Source organism: Arachis ipaensis, chromosome B10 (assembly GCF_059453495.1).
Source record: "Arachis ipaensis isolate K30076 ecotype BB chromosome B10, ASM5945349v1, whole genome shotgun sequence".
In the NCBI taxonomy this organism is placed as follows: Eukaryota; Viridiplantae; Streptophyta; class Magnoliopsida; order Fabales; family Fabaceae; genus Arachis; species Arachis ipaensis.
In genome coordinates this window covers 123183980-123198590 of record NC_142435.1, presented here as the reverse complement: position 1 = coordinate 123198590, position 14611 = coordinate 123183980, and the positions used below count along the sequence as shown (strand labels likewise).

The window sequence follows — 14611 nt, the reverse complement described above, 5'->3', positions numbered from 1 at the left end:
AAAAGTCCTATTTATACTAAACTAGTTACTAGGGTTACAGAAATAAGTAAATGATGCAGAAATCCACTTCTGGGGCCTACTTGGTGTGTGCTTGGGCTGAGTATTGAAGCTTTCACGTGTAGAGGTCTTCCTTGGAGGTAAATTCCAGTTTGTAACCTGTTTCTGGTGTTTAACTTTGCTTTGCAACCTGTTTCTGGCGTTTAACTCCAGAATAGGGCAGAAAACTGGCGTTGAACCCCAGTTTGCGTCGTCTAAACTCGGGCAAAGTATGGACTATTATATATTTTTGGAAAGCCCCGGATGTCTACTTTCCAACGCAATTAAGAGTGCGCCATTTAAACTCCTTTAGCTCCAGAAAATCCACTTTGAGTGCAAGGAGGTCAGAATCCAACAGTATCTACAGTCCTTCTTTAGCCTCTGAATCTGATTTTTGCTCAAGTCCCTCAATTTCAGCCAGAAATTACCTGAAATCACAGAAAAACACACAAACTCATAGTAAAGTCCAGAAATGTGATTTTTATTTAAAAACTAATAAAAATATACTAAAAACTAACTAAATCATACTAAAAACTATATAAAAACAATACCAAAAAGTGTATAAATTATCCGCTCATCAGAAAGATGGTGAGACCCTTTATGAAGCTTGGGAGAGATTCAAGTTACTAACTAAGCAATGCCCTCTGGACATGTTCTCTAGATGGACTCAGCAGGATATTTTTTATGAGGGCCTATGTGAAATGTCCAAGATGCACTTAGATAATTCTGCAGGTGGTTCTTTGCACATGAAGAAGATACCAGAGGAGACTACTTAGCTTATTGAGTTGGTTGCTAACAACCAATACTTATAATCCTCCAACAGGAATCTATGAACTCTGAGACCCCTCAGAAGAGAGCCGTTTTGGAAGTGGAAGCTGTTGATGCTCTTCTTGCTCAGAACAAACTTTTGTCTCAGCAAATAAGTCTAATTACTCAACATTTGAGTGGAATGCAAGTTTCAGCTGTCAACACTCAGAATGCACCTCAAGAAGCCTCTTATGACATGACAAGTAATTTTATGCAAAATGAGAATTATGATTATGCTCAATCTTCTTCTGAACAGGTCAACTACATGGGGAATGGTCCTAGAAACCCCAATAATGATCCATACTCTAAGACCTACAATCAGAGATGAAGAAATCACCCAAATTTTGGGTGGAGAGACCAACCTCAGAGATCTCAGAATTTCAACAATAATTCTCAAGGCAGTTTTCAGCAGAATAATCATAATAATTGCAAATTTTAGTCTCATCAACAACAACCACCTCAGCAGGAAAATTCTCAACCCCAGCAGAATTCTAACTGGGAGACCATGATGAATAGTTTTATGCAGAAAACCAGAGCTTCCATTAGAAACCTGGAGGTGCAAATGGGGCAGTTGAGCAAGCAAATACCTTAGAGGTCTTCAAGTACATTTCTTGGTGACACAGTGGTTAACCCAAGAAAAGATTGCAATGCTATTCAATTGAGAAGTGGTAAAGTAGCTGGTTCTGAGACCAAGTTCAATGAGGAGCTAGTTGAAAAAGAAGCTCTAGAGGAGAAGAAGGAAGAAGTAGAGCACGTCCCTCCAAAGCGTGCAGACAACCCATTCCCAGACTCTCTTGACACTTATCCCTCATTACCTAAGGCTCCTGAGTACAAGCCTAAAATGCCATACCCTCAAAGGCTTCAGAAGGCTTCCAAGGACAAGCAATTCTCTAGATTTTTAGAAGTCTTCAAGAAGCTGCAAATCAACATTCTTTTTGCAGAGGCTCTTGTGCAAATGCCTCTCTATGCTAAATTCGTGAAAGAATTGTTGACTAACAAAAGGAATTGGAAGGAACAAGAGACAGTGGTGTTGACCAAGGAATGCAGTGCTATTATTCAACATAACCTTCCTGAGAAGATGCAAGATCCAGGAAGCTTTGTCATTCCTTGTACCATCAGAGATGTCACTATTCAGAGAGTTTTATGTGATCTTGGAGCTAGCATCAATCTCATGCTACTTTCAGTGATGAAAAAGCTTCAAATTGAGGAGGTAAAATCCACTCGTATTTCTCTTCAACTTGCTGATCTTTCTATTAAATTTTTTATGGGTATTGTTGAGGATTTACTTGTGAAAGTAGGACAATTTATTTTTCCTGCTGATTTTGTTATATTGGATATGGAAGAAGATGCAAAATCCTCTATTATTCTTGCTAGACCCTTTTTAGCTACAGGTAGAGCTTTGATTGATGTGCAAAAGGGTGAATTAACCCTGAGGGTCAATGAAGAACAGGTGGTCCTTAATGTATTTAAAGCACTCAAACACCCTAATGATTCTGAAGGGTGTATGAGAGTTGATGTTGTTGAACCACTTGTTCAAGAGGTACTGGAAGCTGAGGTACTTGATGATGTTCTGGATCCTATTTCTGAGTATGAATTAGTGGAAATTGATGATTCACCACCCCAAAAAACAATGGTGAACACGCCTAAAAGGGGGGAGGAAGTCCCCAAGCTTGAGCTCAAACCATTGCCTCCTTCTCTGAAATATGTGTTCTTGGGTGAAAATGAGTTATATCCAGTGATTATTATCTCTTCCCTGAAGCCTGGAGAGGAAGAGGCACTTATTACAGTGCTCAGGAGCCATAAAACAGCTCTTGGGTGGACCATTGGTGATTTAAAGGGGATTAGTCCAACCAAGTGTATGCACAAAATCCTTCTTGAAGATGATGCTAAACCGTTTGTGCAACCACAAAGGAGACTCAACCCAACTATGAAAGAGGTGGTCCAAAAAGAGGTAATAAAACTATGGGAAGCCGGCATTATTTATCCTATTTCTGACAGTCCTTGGGTAAGCCCTGTGTAGGTAGTTCCCAAGAAAGGATGGATGACAGTGATCAAGAATGAAAAGAATGAGCTTATTCCTATAAGGACAGTCACAGGATGGAGAATGTGCATAGACTACAGGAGGCTCAACACTGCTACAAGGAAAGATCACTTTCCCCTACCTTTCATTGATCAGATACTTGAGAGGTTAGCTGGTCATGCTTTTTATTGTTTTCTAGATGGATATTCTGGATATAACCAAATTGCAGTAGACCCTCAAATTCAAGAGAAGACAGCATTCACATACCCTTTTGGAGTATTTGCTTACAGAAGAATGCCATTTGGACTTTGTAATGCTCCAACAACTTTTCAGAGGTGTATGCTTTCCATTTTTTCTGATATGGTTGAAAAGTTCATTGAGGTATTTATGGATGATTTTTCTGTCTTTGGTAATTCTTTTGAATCCTGCCTTAAGAACTTATCTCTGGTCTTGAAACGGTGTCAAGAATCAAACCTTGTTTTAAATTGGAAAAATGTCATTTTATGGTTACAGAAGGTATTATTCTTGGACACTGGATTTCAAACAAGGGGATTGAGGTTGATAGAGCAAAGGTATAGGTAATTGAAAAATTACCACCACCATTTAATGTTAAGGCAGTCAGGAGTTTCTTGGGTCATGCAGGGTTTTATAGAAGATTTATAAAGGATTTTTCAAAAATTGCTAAACCATTGAGCAACCTATTAGTTGTTGATGTTCCTTTTGTGTTTGATGCTGAATGCCTGCATGATTTTGAAACTCTGAAGGCAAACCTTATCTCTGCTCCCATTATAGCTCCCCCTGACTGGGATTTACCATTTGAATTAATGTGTGATGCTAGTGATTTTGCTATAGGAGCTGTTTTAGGACAGAGGCATGGCAAGCTTATACATGTCATTTACTATGCTAGCCGTGTGTTAAATGATGCTGTATGTTTTTTATAACTTTAGGACCTATTTAATTGGTTCTAAGGTTATTGTTTATTGATCATGTTGCTTTGAAGTACCTTCTAACCAAACAAGATTCTAAACCAAGATTAATCAGATGAGTGCTACTCCTTCAAGAGTTTGATATTGAGATAAAAGAAAGGAAAGGGTCAGAAAATCAAGTGGCTGACCACCTTTCCAGAATTGAGCCTGAAGAAGGAGTACAATCACCCACAGCTGTGACTGAGACATTTCCAGATGAGCAACTATTCCTCATTTAGCAGGCTCCATGGTTTTCAGACATTGCAAATTATAAAGCCATGAATTTCATTCCAAAGGAGTACGGAAGACAACAGGTGAAAAAGCTACTAACTGATGCAAAGTACTACTTTTGGGAGGAGCCATACCTTTTTAGAAGATGCTCAGATGGTATAATCCGGAGATGTGTTTCAGATGAGAAGACACAACAAATTCTTTGGCACTATCATGGCTCTGATTATGGGGCCACTTTGGTGGTGAAAGGACAGCTACAAAGGTCCTTCAGAGCGATTTTTACTGGCCAACTCTCTTCAAAGATTCAAGAGAATTTGTGAAGCACTGTGATAGGTGTGAAAGAGCTAAGAATCTTCCTGCCAACCATGAGATGCCACAGCAGGGGATTCTTAAGGTTGAGTTATTTGATGTGTGGGGTATTGATTTCCTGGGACCTTTTCCACCATCATATTCCAACAACTATATCCTAGTGGCAGTTGATTATGTGTCCAAGTGGGTGGAAGCTGTGGCTCTACCCACCAATGATGCCAAAGTGATGATGAGCTTTCTTCAAAGATATATTTTCAGCCGGTTTGGTATCCCGAGGACACTCATTAGTGATGGTGGAAGTCACTTCTATGACAGACAGCTAGACTCACTTCTGCAGAGATATGGAGTCCGTCATAAAGTGGCAACCCCTTATCACCCTCAGACAAGTGGACAGGTTAAGGTTTCCAACAGGGAACTAAAGAAGATTCTAGAGAAGACCGTCAGCGTCTCAAGAAAGGACTGGTCTAGTAAGCTTGATGATGCTCTCTGGGCTTACTGGACAGCTTATAAGACTCCTATTGGCATATCCTCTTATCAGCTGGTCTATGGTAAAGCCTGTCACTTGCCAGTTGAGCTGGAGCATAAAGCTTACTGGGCAATCAAGTATCTGAACCTTGATGCTCAGGCTGCAAGAATTAAAAGAATGCTTCAATTGAATGAGCTTGATGAATTCAGATATTTAGCCTATGAGAATGCCAAGCTCTATAAGGAGAGAACTAAGATATGACATGATAAGAAGATTGTCATTAGAGTTTTTGAGCCAGGTCAGAGGGTGCTTCTGTTCAATTCAAAGATCAAACTCTTTCCCGGGAAGCTGAAATCCCGGTGGTCAGGACCGTTTTTGGTTACCAGAGTTTCACCGTATTGTCATGTGGAGATTCAGGAAGAGAATTCTGACAGGAAGTTTACAGTGAATGGCCAGAGGTTGAAGCACTATCTTGGAGGCGAGATTGATCGCCAAAGGTCCGCTCATCTACTGAATTAGTGGAACTGACCGTCAAACTAGTGACGTTAAAGAAGCGCTTGTCTGGAGGCAACCCGATAATTTCGTATCCTTGGTTTATTTTTCGTTGCGTTGATTTTATTATTTGTTTGACATTTATTGAGTTTTTACTGTTTTTCCCTTGTTTTACGTATATTTTGATCATGCAGAAATTTTAGAACAAGAACTAGACACTTAGAAGAATTTTTGCTAGCTCTGGAGACAGCTAATTTGGATTGGTTGGCGCCAAACTTGGGATTTCCAAGTTGGCACCGAGTGCTACATGAATCAGGGTAATTTGGGTCTGTAATCTTGATGCCAAACTTGGGCCACTCAAGTTCGGCGACGTGTGTGCGTGCACAAGAGGAATTAGGCTCTGGAAGGCCCACGCCGAACTTGGAAAATCCCAAGTCTGGCGTGGAGAATGACATAAAGGAGAGAAAAAGGGGAAGAGATAGCGCCGAACTTCAGGTTCTTCAAGTTTGGCGCCATTGTTGCGCATAAAAAGGAAAAGTTCTCTGCCAGGGGGACGCCGAACTTGGCTCCCCTGGCATTCGGCGTAGGAAATTCAACGGAAAAAAAAAAGTAAGGGTTGGCGCCAAACTTGAGCTTCCTCAAGTTTGGCGTGGGGAGGAGATATCCACTGTGTGAGTCACGACGCCGTACGCCACTATCCCCAAGTTCGACACCAGCTGATTCATTGTTCCTAATTTTTTGCCAAACGTGATCCCACATATCCCAACCATATCACATGGCTTCCCTCTGATTGATCCTTTCCCTTTTTACCTTACCTATTTATTTATTCCTTCATGCACTTTCTACTAAGCCTACCCCACCAACCCCTGAACCCCTCCTGACTTCTCTTCCCCCTTAACCGAATCTCACCCCCCTTCCCAATATATTCCATTCCACAACCCAACTTCCCATACACTGCAACCCTCCCCTCTTGCTTTCCCAATACCCACATGTGATCCCCCTCAGCCTTTCCCAAATAACGTGACCCCCAACGCCCCCCCCCCCCCCTTTGACCAAGATTTTCGCCCGTGATCCATCCCTCACCTAACCCTTCTTCTATAAAAAACCGACCCCACTCCTTCCATTCCTACCACCAACCTTCAACCCGTCCTCATAACAAACACATAAATTCACTACATTCCCAGCTTCCTCTATTCCTCCTTTCTCTCATCCGTTATAGACACAGCCCCCCTCTACCTTATAAACACACATCTTCTTCCCTCTCCAACCACACAAGCCAGTCCCTTCCCTTTCAAGACCGCAACCCTTCACGCCCTCCTCCTATGTCCATAACCCCCTTCTTTTCTCCTACTTCTTCTGTTTAATTATTTCCGTTCAAAAAAAACTTTTAGCATTGATTTTTATTTTCTTCTATTTAAAATTCTTCTCTCCTTTCTTCTTCCCCTTTGTATTTCTTTATTTTGATCGAGGACGAGCAACAGTTTTAAGTTTGGTGTTGTCACTTTGTTGTTTTATTCTGTTATTTCTATGATTCAAGAAGATTCCGCTCTAAACTACATGAAGAGCACTTTTATGATGTTACTGGCAAGAGGCCGGTTCTACCAGAAGTGCGGTTTAATCTCCAACTAGATGAATATCCAAAAATTCAGCGTGAGATTCAGAGAAAAGGATGGCAGTATCTGTGCAATTCGTACACACAAGTGAGGCAATTAATGGTTCAAAAATTTTATGGGAACCTGTGGATTACTTATAAGGATGTGTCTGGAGTCAATGAAAGGGATCACAGAAGCTTTGTATGGGGAAGAGTCATTGATGCCAGATTTCTTGATGCCAGATTCAGGAGCCAACTTCCTGTACTCCATGTCAATTTCTTCAGGGGTCTCTATGTGCTCACTCACAAAGCTGAGATACAAGGAGGAGGAGCGTCTTTTACTCTTAAGGATATTTCACAACTTTCAACAGTGTCTAATGAAAAACACGATTAAAAATTAAAAACAGGGGTAAAAGTCCAAAAATAATGTACCTCACTGGAACAGCTAAAAGACTCCTCACACCTTTCTGACCAAGCTCAACGAGAGTTTCATCTGTATATGATTTCAACCACTGTACCGGGCCCACTCGACTTTGGAAATTCACCCAACAATTCCATAAGAAACAGAGGCTCAAAAAGGTAAGCCAACAATTCAGCAATTAAAAAGCAAGTTAAATGAGGTTCAAACTAACCTGATAAGCAAGAGTGTGCTCATTGTTAATTCCTCTAGCTTTCAACTCCTACATGATCAGATTTGCCATCACTTTGTGCACTGATAAAAATAATAATAATAGCAGTAAGTAGAAGCAGAAGTAAAAGTATTGATATGAGGTGCTCCATTAAGTAGAAGCAGAAGAATTTTAATTGATCACAAATCATTAGGTTTTAATGTTTTGGCATATATGCCCCGACCAAGTATGAAGGAATTGTATGAATAGCTAAATCGAAAATATGAAACAAACAAGCTAAATAGAAACTCTCGACCATGCCATGCAAATAGAGAAATTCTCGACCACTTAGGAGATTTCGGTTGAACCAAGTTAAAACTAAGACATCAAGTTAACAGATTTCTGTTTTAGAAGAGCAATATGTACCATTCTTCTTAAGCACGTTCAAAACCTTCTTGGTAGGGCCTGCTATCATCGAACTCCGAAGTCCAAGCTCCTTGGAACTATATTTAGGATTTGAAAAGAAAACTCACCAATTTGAAAGCCAGGAAAGTTATCAACATCAAACATGCTTGTTCCTTTCAAACCAAAATAATGGATGGCCTACAGAGGAGTTGGATGCAAACATTTGGTCACCCCAGAAGATAATAATCAACTTCATACCATATACTTACTTTATAATTGTATGCAATAATCTAGTAGTGGTGCTTTACAACAAATTACAGTAACCTTAGGAGGTTTAGTGTAGGCATGAAAATCAAGCGGTACATTATACAATATCATTTAACCATAGGTGAGGTTGGTGTAAAATACCCTAGAACCTATTACCCTTTCATAACCTGTCTTGTATAGTCATATGCTGGTGCACTACAATATATACATGCCAATGTATTCTATAATACTAACATAAGTTTAATATTCATCTAAAAAATACATGCCAATGTAACTATTTGCTCTAAGGCTTTGTTCTGATAACTATTTGCTCTAAAAGTAACAAACTAGTGAAACTGGTAAATTTGTAGATGATAAAGCAAAATACCTTCTGTTTGTCATCGGTTGTCTGCCTCTGTAGTAAAGAAGGACTCCTTACATTTGAAAACAGAAAATCTCCAAGATCTTCTAAATGTCTTCTGAGATCACCAGGAGAAATCTTTGAAGAATGCTTCTGTTTGACACAGATTACATCTTGACCACCAATAGCCATACCTACTACTATGTGTGTACCATATGTCTGAATGAACCTGCCTAACAAAATTCATCAGCATCACATACGAATCAACATAGAAACCCAAACTTAAACACCATATCAAACTGTCAAGATCACTCCACATCAAATGAGATGGGTGCTATCAATGTCGAAACTCTTTCATTAGTCTGTTCGGTTCATCAATAAGACAACAACTAGGCTAAATTTTGTAGGATCGCCAAAATGATGAATGTATAACAACCAACAACGAATTGAATTCAAGACACTCAATATTTACACCAGGAATACAAAGATTAATTTAGTGAATTCGCCACTCTACTTACTAAACATAGTAGGGGCGTGGTGTTTACCTAGCCAATGTCGCCAGGTCCCATTGAGCAGGAACAGACTTCTTAACTTCCTCTTGCAGCACAAGTGGAGAAGCTGTTAGATGTAAATAGTCAAGCGAAATGAAATAACCATCAATAGCAAGATACTTGATGTCAGCAGCATCCCTCAACCAGTTACCACTTAAATCAAAAAGAGCATTGAAATAGCCAGAAGGTATTTTCCCTTGCACTGCCGATTTCTGATTTAACAACTCAGACATCTGAAAGTTTAAAAAAGATTCAGATAAAGATCTTAAAACCCAAACATAGTGATATAACAAAGCTTTCTAACTAATTGGCATCTTACAAATGAAACAGAGAAGAAGATATAGAGAAAAAGGAGGACCTGGTTGAACTCAAGCACATCGGATTTGAACCTTATTCTATCCCCTTTATCACAACGAATGTCCTCAGAGACCCCTCTAATGGTGATGGAGGCTCCACCAGCTGTAGGGATCAAAATATCCCTCTTGTACATTTCATCAAGCACCACCAACCTCTTCCCACCGCCTCCAACTCCCTTTGCAAAATTCATCTAAAAAATACATGCCAATGTAACATAAGTTTAAGATTCATCTACAAATTTAACATGGATTTAACTAACTAAATAATAATTATCAGAACAAGTCAAAGGGAGGCCAACAAACAAAACCTAAAATATTAAACAAAGATGGAAACAAAGACACAGGGAGCAATAACATTGCTGCACAAACGTTCACTTTCAGCGAATTATCTTCTGCTACTTCCAAGAACTTTAGGCAGGAGTGCCTAATTGGGGAAAGATTTCTCTTTCTGTTAATTAGTCCAAAATAGAGACACAGAGAATCAGGGAAGAAAGACTTACCAGTGCTTACGGTGCCGATTGAGACAAAGACAGAGGATTCCGAATCCAACGAGGGTTTGCGAGACAGAGACCACTGAGGGAGTAGGAGGGCATGCCGATGCCTAGGAGCGATAGAGAAGGGGATGGCAGCTCGGCTGCGACCCTGGTCTGACGAAGGAGGTGATGCTCAAGACGGAGAGACAACAGAGCTTGAGACGCAGTGAATCGTGCACTGCAGAGCTCGAGGCGCGGTGAAATAAAGACGGCGGAGCTCCAGGCACAGTTAATCACGGAGTAGTGATGAGAGTGGTGAATGAGAAAGTGATTTAGGGTTTGGGTGCGACAGAGAGTGGGTTGGGTGTGAGGGTTAGATAAAGGGCTGGGTGTGAGGGTTAGATGAACATGAAGGCGAGCATGCTGGGTGTGAGGGTCATGGCGATCGACTTGGTGCAACGGCAGCTTCCTGGGTGTGACGGCAGCTTGCTTCTAGGTTAAAAGTGAATTTGGGAATAACAGTGAAGTGTATCAGCTGTTATCATATCACTTCTATAGCTAGGTTAAAAGATAACTTAGAAAAAAATGTGGGAAATAAAATTTTGGGGTGAACTTTATCGGTACACTTTTGCAGGGTTAAGACAAATTAGCCACGCTTTTAAAGCATGCCTGTTTCTCTCTATGGCCACGCTTTTTAAGTGTGGCAAAAAAAAGTGGCCAAATCACAAATTAGCTGCCACCCTCATAAAAGCGTGCCCATTGACCACTTTTGGCCACACTTTAAAAGCGTGGCAAGAAAAATGTGTGCCGATAGGCCTTTTTTCTTGTAGTGTGCAGATTTATAAAACAACATTAATTCAACATCATAAACCAAAACAGCATATTACCTATTTGTATTGTAGGTGGTGTCGAATGAAATACCATCTCCGAAATACTCACAGGCGGCCCTGCTCCTTGCGTCCACCCAAAAAGCAAGCTTAATCGACTGATCATCCTCGAGTTCGAGCTCGAAAAAGAAATTCTGATTCTTCTCTTTCAGTTTTAATAAGTATTTCCCAAATTCTTTTGCATCCTCTAGTTCTGATGACATTCCGCACTTCTCTCGTGATGTAATTTCTCACATCTTTTCGATAAAATTTAACTCGCGGTAACCCTCCGCTACTGTCACAAATGATTGGTAAATTTTGCTTGGTCTGATTCCGGCTTCCTCGTTCTTCTCTATTGTACGACGCACGGACATGCTTAGTTCTCTGTATTGTTTAAGCATCTCTGCTTGATTTGCACAGCAAGGATGTGAATGATGCAACACGACCTTGGAAATGATCCAAATATCGATGTTCTTCAATATGTGTATATAAATTATTGCGGGACAATTTAATCCTGCTGAGGGGTTTGTCTTCTCTGTCGGAGATATTTTTTATTTCCATTTCCCCACTCTGCTACATTTAATCAATTGATTCTTAATTTCGTTTTCCTTCTTATTTATGCTCCGAACTCTTGTAGAAATACCTACAACTTTCGAATAATTCTTGTAGAATTTTGCAGCATCTTCAAGGGTGTTAAAAGTCATCCCAACCTTGGGAACAAACTGCTTATCAACATCACGGAGGAACTACAAAATACACCCAAAATAGTCCACAATACGCAATATTAAAACAAGCAAAAACTATAGATTTCAAATACAACTATAAAACCATCATAAAAAATAACAAAACTCATATTCATGAGTCATCATCAAACAGAAACTAAAACAATTCAACTAAAACAATAAGACAATTCACCCTCAGTCAATTGAAAAGTCAGAACCTGTAAATACACCCAAACTTTCTCAGGTTACACCCAAATATTCCTCATTTACACCCGAAAGTCTGATATAAAATGCAGAAGATTCATCAGAACTAGTACATTACATTCAATTCAAACAATGAACAATGAACAAAAAATTTCATAGGCAAGGTTCACAACATTAATCAGCTCCACAATCATAAACTACTAACAAAAATATTAACTGGAATTAAACCACACCTCAGAGACTTCATTGGATCAAAATTCACTTCGCTCTGGTTTAGCTGACAATCTGAAGTTAAATCATCCATTATCTTCAAAAGAATTTCAGAGCTTGATTTCAAAACAATTTCAGAGTAGAGCTTGATTTCAAAATGATTTCAGAGCTTGATTTCAGAAACAATGGAAATCGAGAAAACAAACAAAGAGAACGCACGTAAACGCCAAAAGGGAACGCAGAGAGAAACGCACGAAAGAGATCGCAGAGAGAAGGCACGAAAACGCAGAAGAAATTCGAAAAAGAAAACAAAATCCTTTCGAAAAAGGAAGTTATATATTCACGCGTTGATTGAAAAATCTGTTAAGAGGCGCGTGGATTAGACGTGCCAAAAGAGGCGCGTGTTATGTGTAATTGAGTATATGGACTTATAAGACTTGTATAGCAAAAACGCTTGTATGTGGAGAATAATTCATAAATATAATGGCTATTAAATATATTTTCTCTCATGAAATCAATAACTATATTAAATACGTTGTTTGTATACTATTTTTAGCTATATTTAATTTTAACCATTTAAATTAATCAAATTATAAATACATTCTCATATTTTCGTATAAAAATTTCATTCTTAGTGTTTGTTTGGACGCCATTAAATCAATAAAAAAAACTTTTTTTAATAAAAAATATTTTTTTATTTTTTAATATATTTGACAAATTTTTAATAGTAAAAATAAAAATAATAAAAAAATTAAAAATATTTTTTTTAAAAAGTTACAATTTATATTTTTTAATAATTTTTTTAATAAAAAATATTTTTCACATAATAAATAAATAAAAAAATATTTTATCTTATTGTAACTCAAATATAATTAATAAATAAAAAAAATTATATAAAATATTTAAATATAAAATTAATTTTATTATTTTTAAAAAATTTTAAAATATAATTCAAAAAAAAATTTTAAAACTTCACCCAAACAAATTCTTATAAGATGAATCCATACTCTATATATATATAAAAAGATCATTGTTAGGTAACTTGCGTTATTGACTTGTTTGGTAATGCCGTATGCAACCTAACATGATAACGATAACATCAATATTATGGAAAGCAAATGCCTTTCGAATTCGAGGTTACCTGATAGGCCAGGGCATAATTTCATATCTTTATAGGTCAACGTAGGTCAAGTACGTTATAGTGGTGGGGTTATATATATTTAAACACGCAATTCAATCAAAATATGCAGTGTGGCTTGATTTATTTGGTGTTATTTAGGGCAATAAATTATTAGAGTATAAACATAAATATTTTGTAGAATTAATGAGATATATATGTTCTTATTGTTAGTCTATTTGAGATATAGTTTATCATAGAAAGAAAGATGTTATTATATCTTTTCTACAAATGAAGTATACGTCGAACTTCAAAAAATATTAAATAGGATGAATCTTATATTCAATTTAGTAATAATTCAAAGAAACGAATAAATGTGATGTAAATGAGTATTAAATTTTCAGATATTTTTTATTTTTTATTTTGCTTTACCTTATATAGACTTACAAAAATATAATCATTTTTAAATATCTTCAATTATTGTCGAGATATTAGTGAGCTGTGTGTGAATTATAGTGTGGTTATGTTTGAAATACCAACATTTATTTTGACTACTTCTCCAAACTATTAAAAATGATATATGAGGAAGTTATTTTTCTATTTTACTTGAATGATTATATATATTTATTTGACTTGTTCTCCAAATTATAAGTGTGGCAGTTATCGAATAGTATGGGATGGACCAGATTATAATGAATAATTTATAGGTATAACGGTCCAGTTATACGCAACAACGTGAATGGTGGTTGTTCATGAGCCATAAAAATTCTAGTTTATAACCCAAATTTAACCTATTTATTTTTAAGAGAAGTAGATTGAGCTTTATGAAAATCAAGTTATGACTTGATAAGATATAACAAAGATGTGATTATGTAATAATTTGGAGGTATGAGGATTAGTCCAAGATCAACTTGGTAATCTTGAAAATAAAGTTGGATAAGCTTGTCATTTGAAAAGGTGCTGCTTATATTAGTATATTTTTGGACGAGCATATAGGTGATTGTTTATTGGACTGACGCCAACTTATAGGTGTTGGTTTGTTTTGACTGATTCCAACTTATGATTGCCGATTTATTTGCATTGATTCCAACTTAAGGTGTCAGCTTGTTTAAACTGATTCCAACTTATAATTGTCGGTTTGTTTTTGTATGCCACATTTGATGTTGGTTTGTCATAATATGTGTAGTGTGTAGGAAAAACAGTAGTCGAATTAAAGGTAAGAATAATAATAATTAAAAATAAAGAATGATGAAGTTGAAAATAATGTATTATTTATTGAGAGTTACAATCCTAGCACAGGAGGTGCAGGATGAAGTGTCTCGTTAAAACCCTTTTAAGAAAAACCTAGTATGAAAAAAATTTTGTGAATGGAAAAAAGAGTACATCTTCGGAAAGGTCTTTTTGATTGTCCTCTTTTTAATGAGTTAGTTTATTGCTCTGACGAGTTTGTCTGAGTTCTTCAATTACCATCTATCCAACTTTTTTTTTTTTTTCAGAATTCAACTAAAGTCTTCGATTTGTCGACAAAGTTGAGGTTGGAGAATTCCATCGCTATTTTATTGAACCTCGTTATGT

At 37.5% G+C, this 14611-nt stretch overlaps 1 protein-coding gene and 1 pseudogene across 1 annotated transcript; both read right to left on the bottom strand.

The window, feature by feature from the left end:
- Positions 1–589: 589 nt before the first annotated feature.
- LOC148581566 (small nucleolar RNA R71) lies at positions 590–691 on the bottom strand (annotated as a pseudogene).
- Positions 692–6924: 6233 nt separating this feature from the next.
- LOC110268458 (MACPF domain-containing protein At4g24290-like) lies at positions 6925–9578 on the bottom strand. Its single transcript, XM_088492572.1, has 7 exons — positions 9408–9578; positions 9083–9321; positions 8565–8766; positions 7550–7597; positions 7350–7429; positions 7063–7228; positions 6925–6951 (listed from the first exon to the last, which is right to left on the bottom strand). Exons 1-7 carry the CDS (start codon positions 9576–9578, stop codon positions 6925–6927), a joined length of 933 nt encoding a protein of 310 aa, XP_088348698.1.
- Positions 9579–14611: the final 5033 nt, after the last annotated feature.

Bases quoted from the DNA above. Each gene is read 5' to 3' on its own strand.
- LOC110268458 (XM_088492572.1), bottom strand. From the start codon at position 9,578: ATGTACAAGAGGGATATTTTGATCCCTACAGCTGGTGGAGCCTCCATC. The intron at 9,322-9,407 runs GTAAGATGCCAA...TTAAACTTTCAG, and splicing joins TCTTCTTCTCTGTTTCATTT to ATGTCTGAGTTGTTAAATCA. The intron at 7,229-7,349 runs GTACATTATTTT...CTTGTATCTCAG, and splicing joins CTTTTAGCTGTTCCAGTGAG to CTTTGTGAGTGAGCACATAG.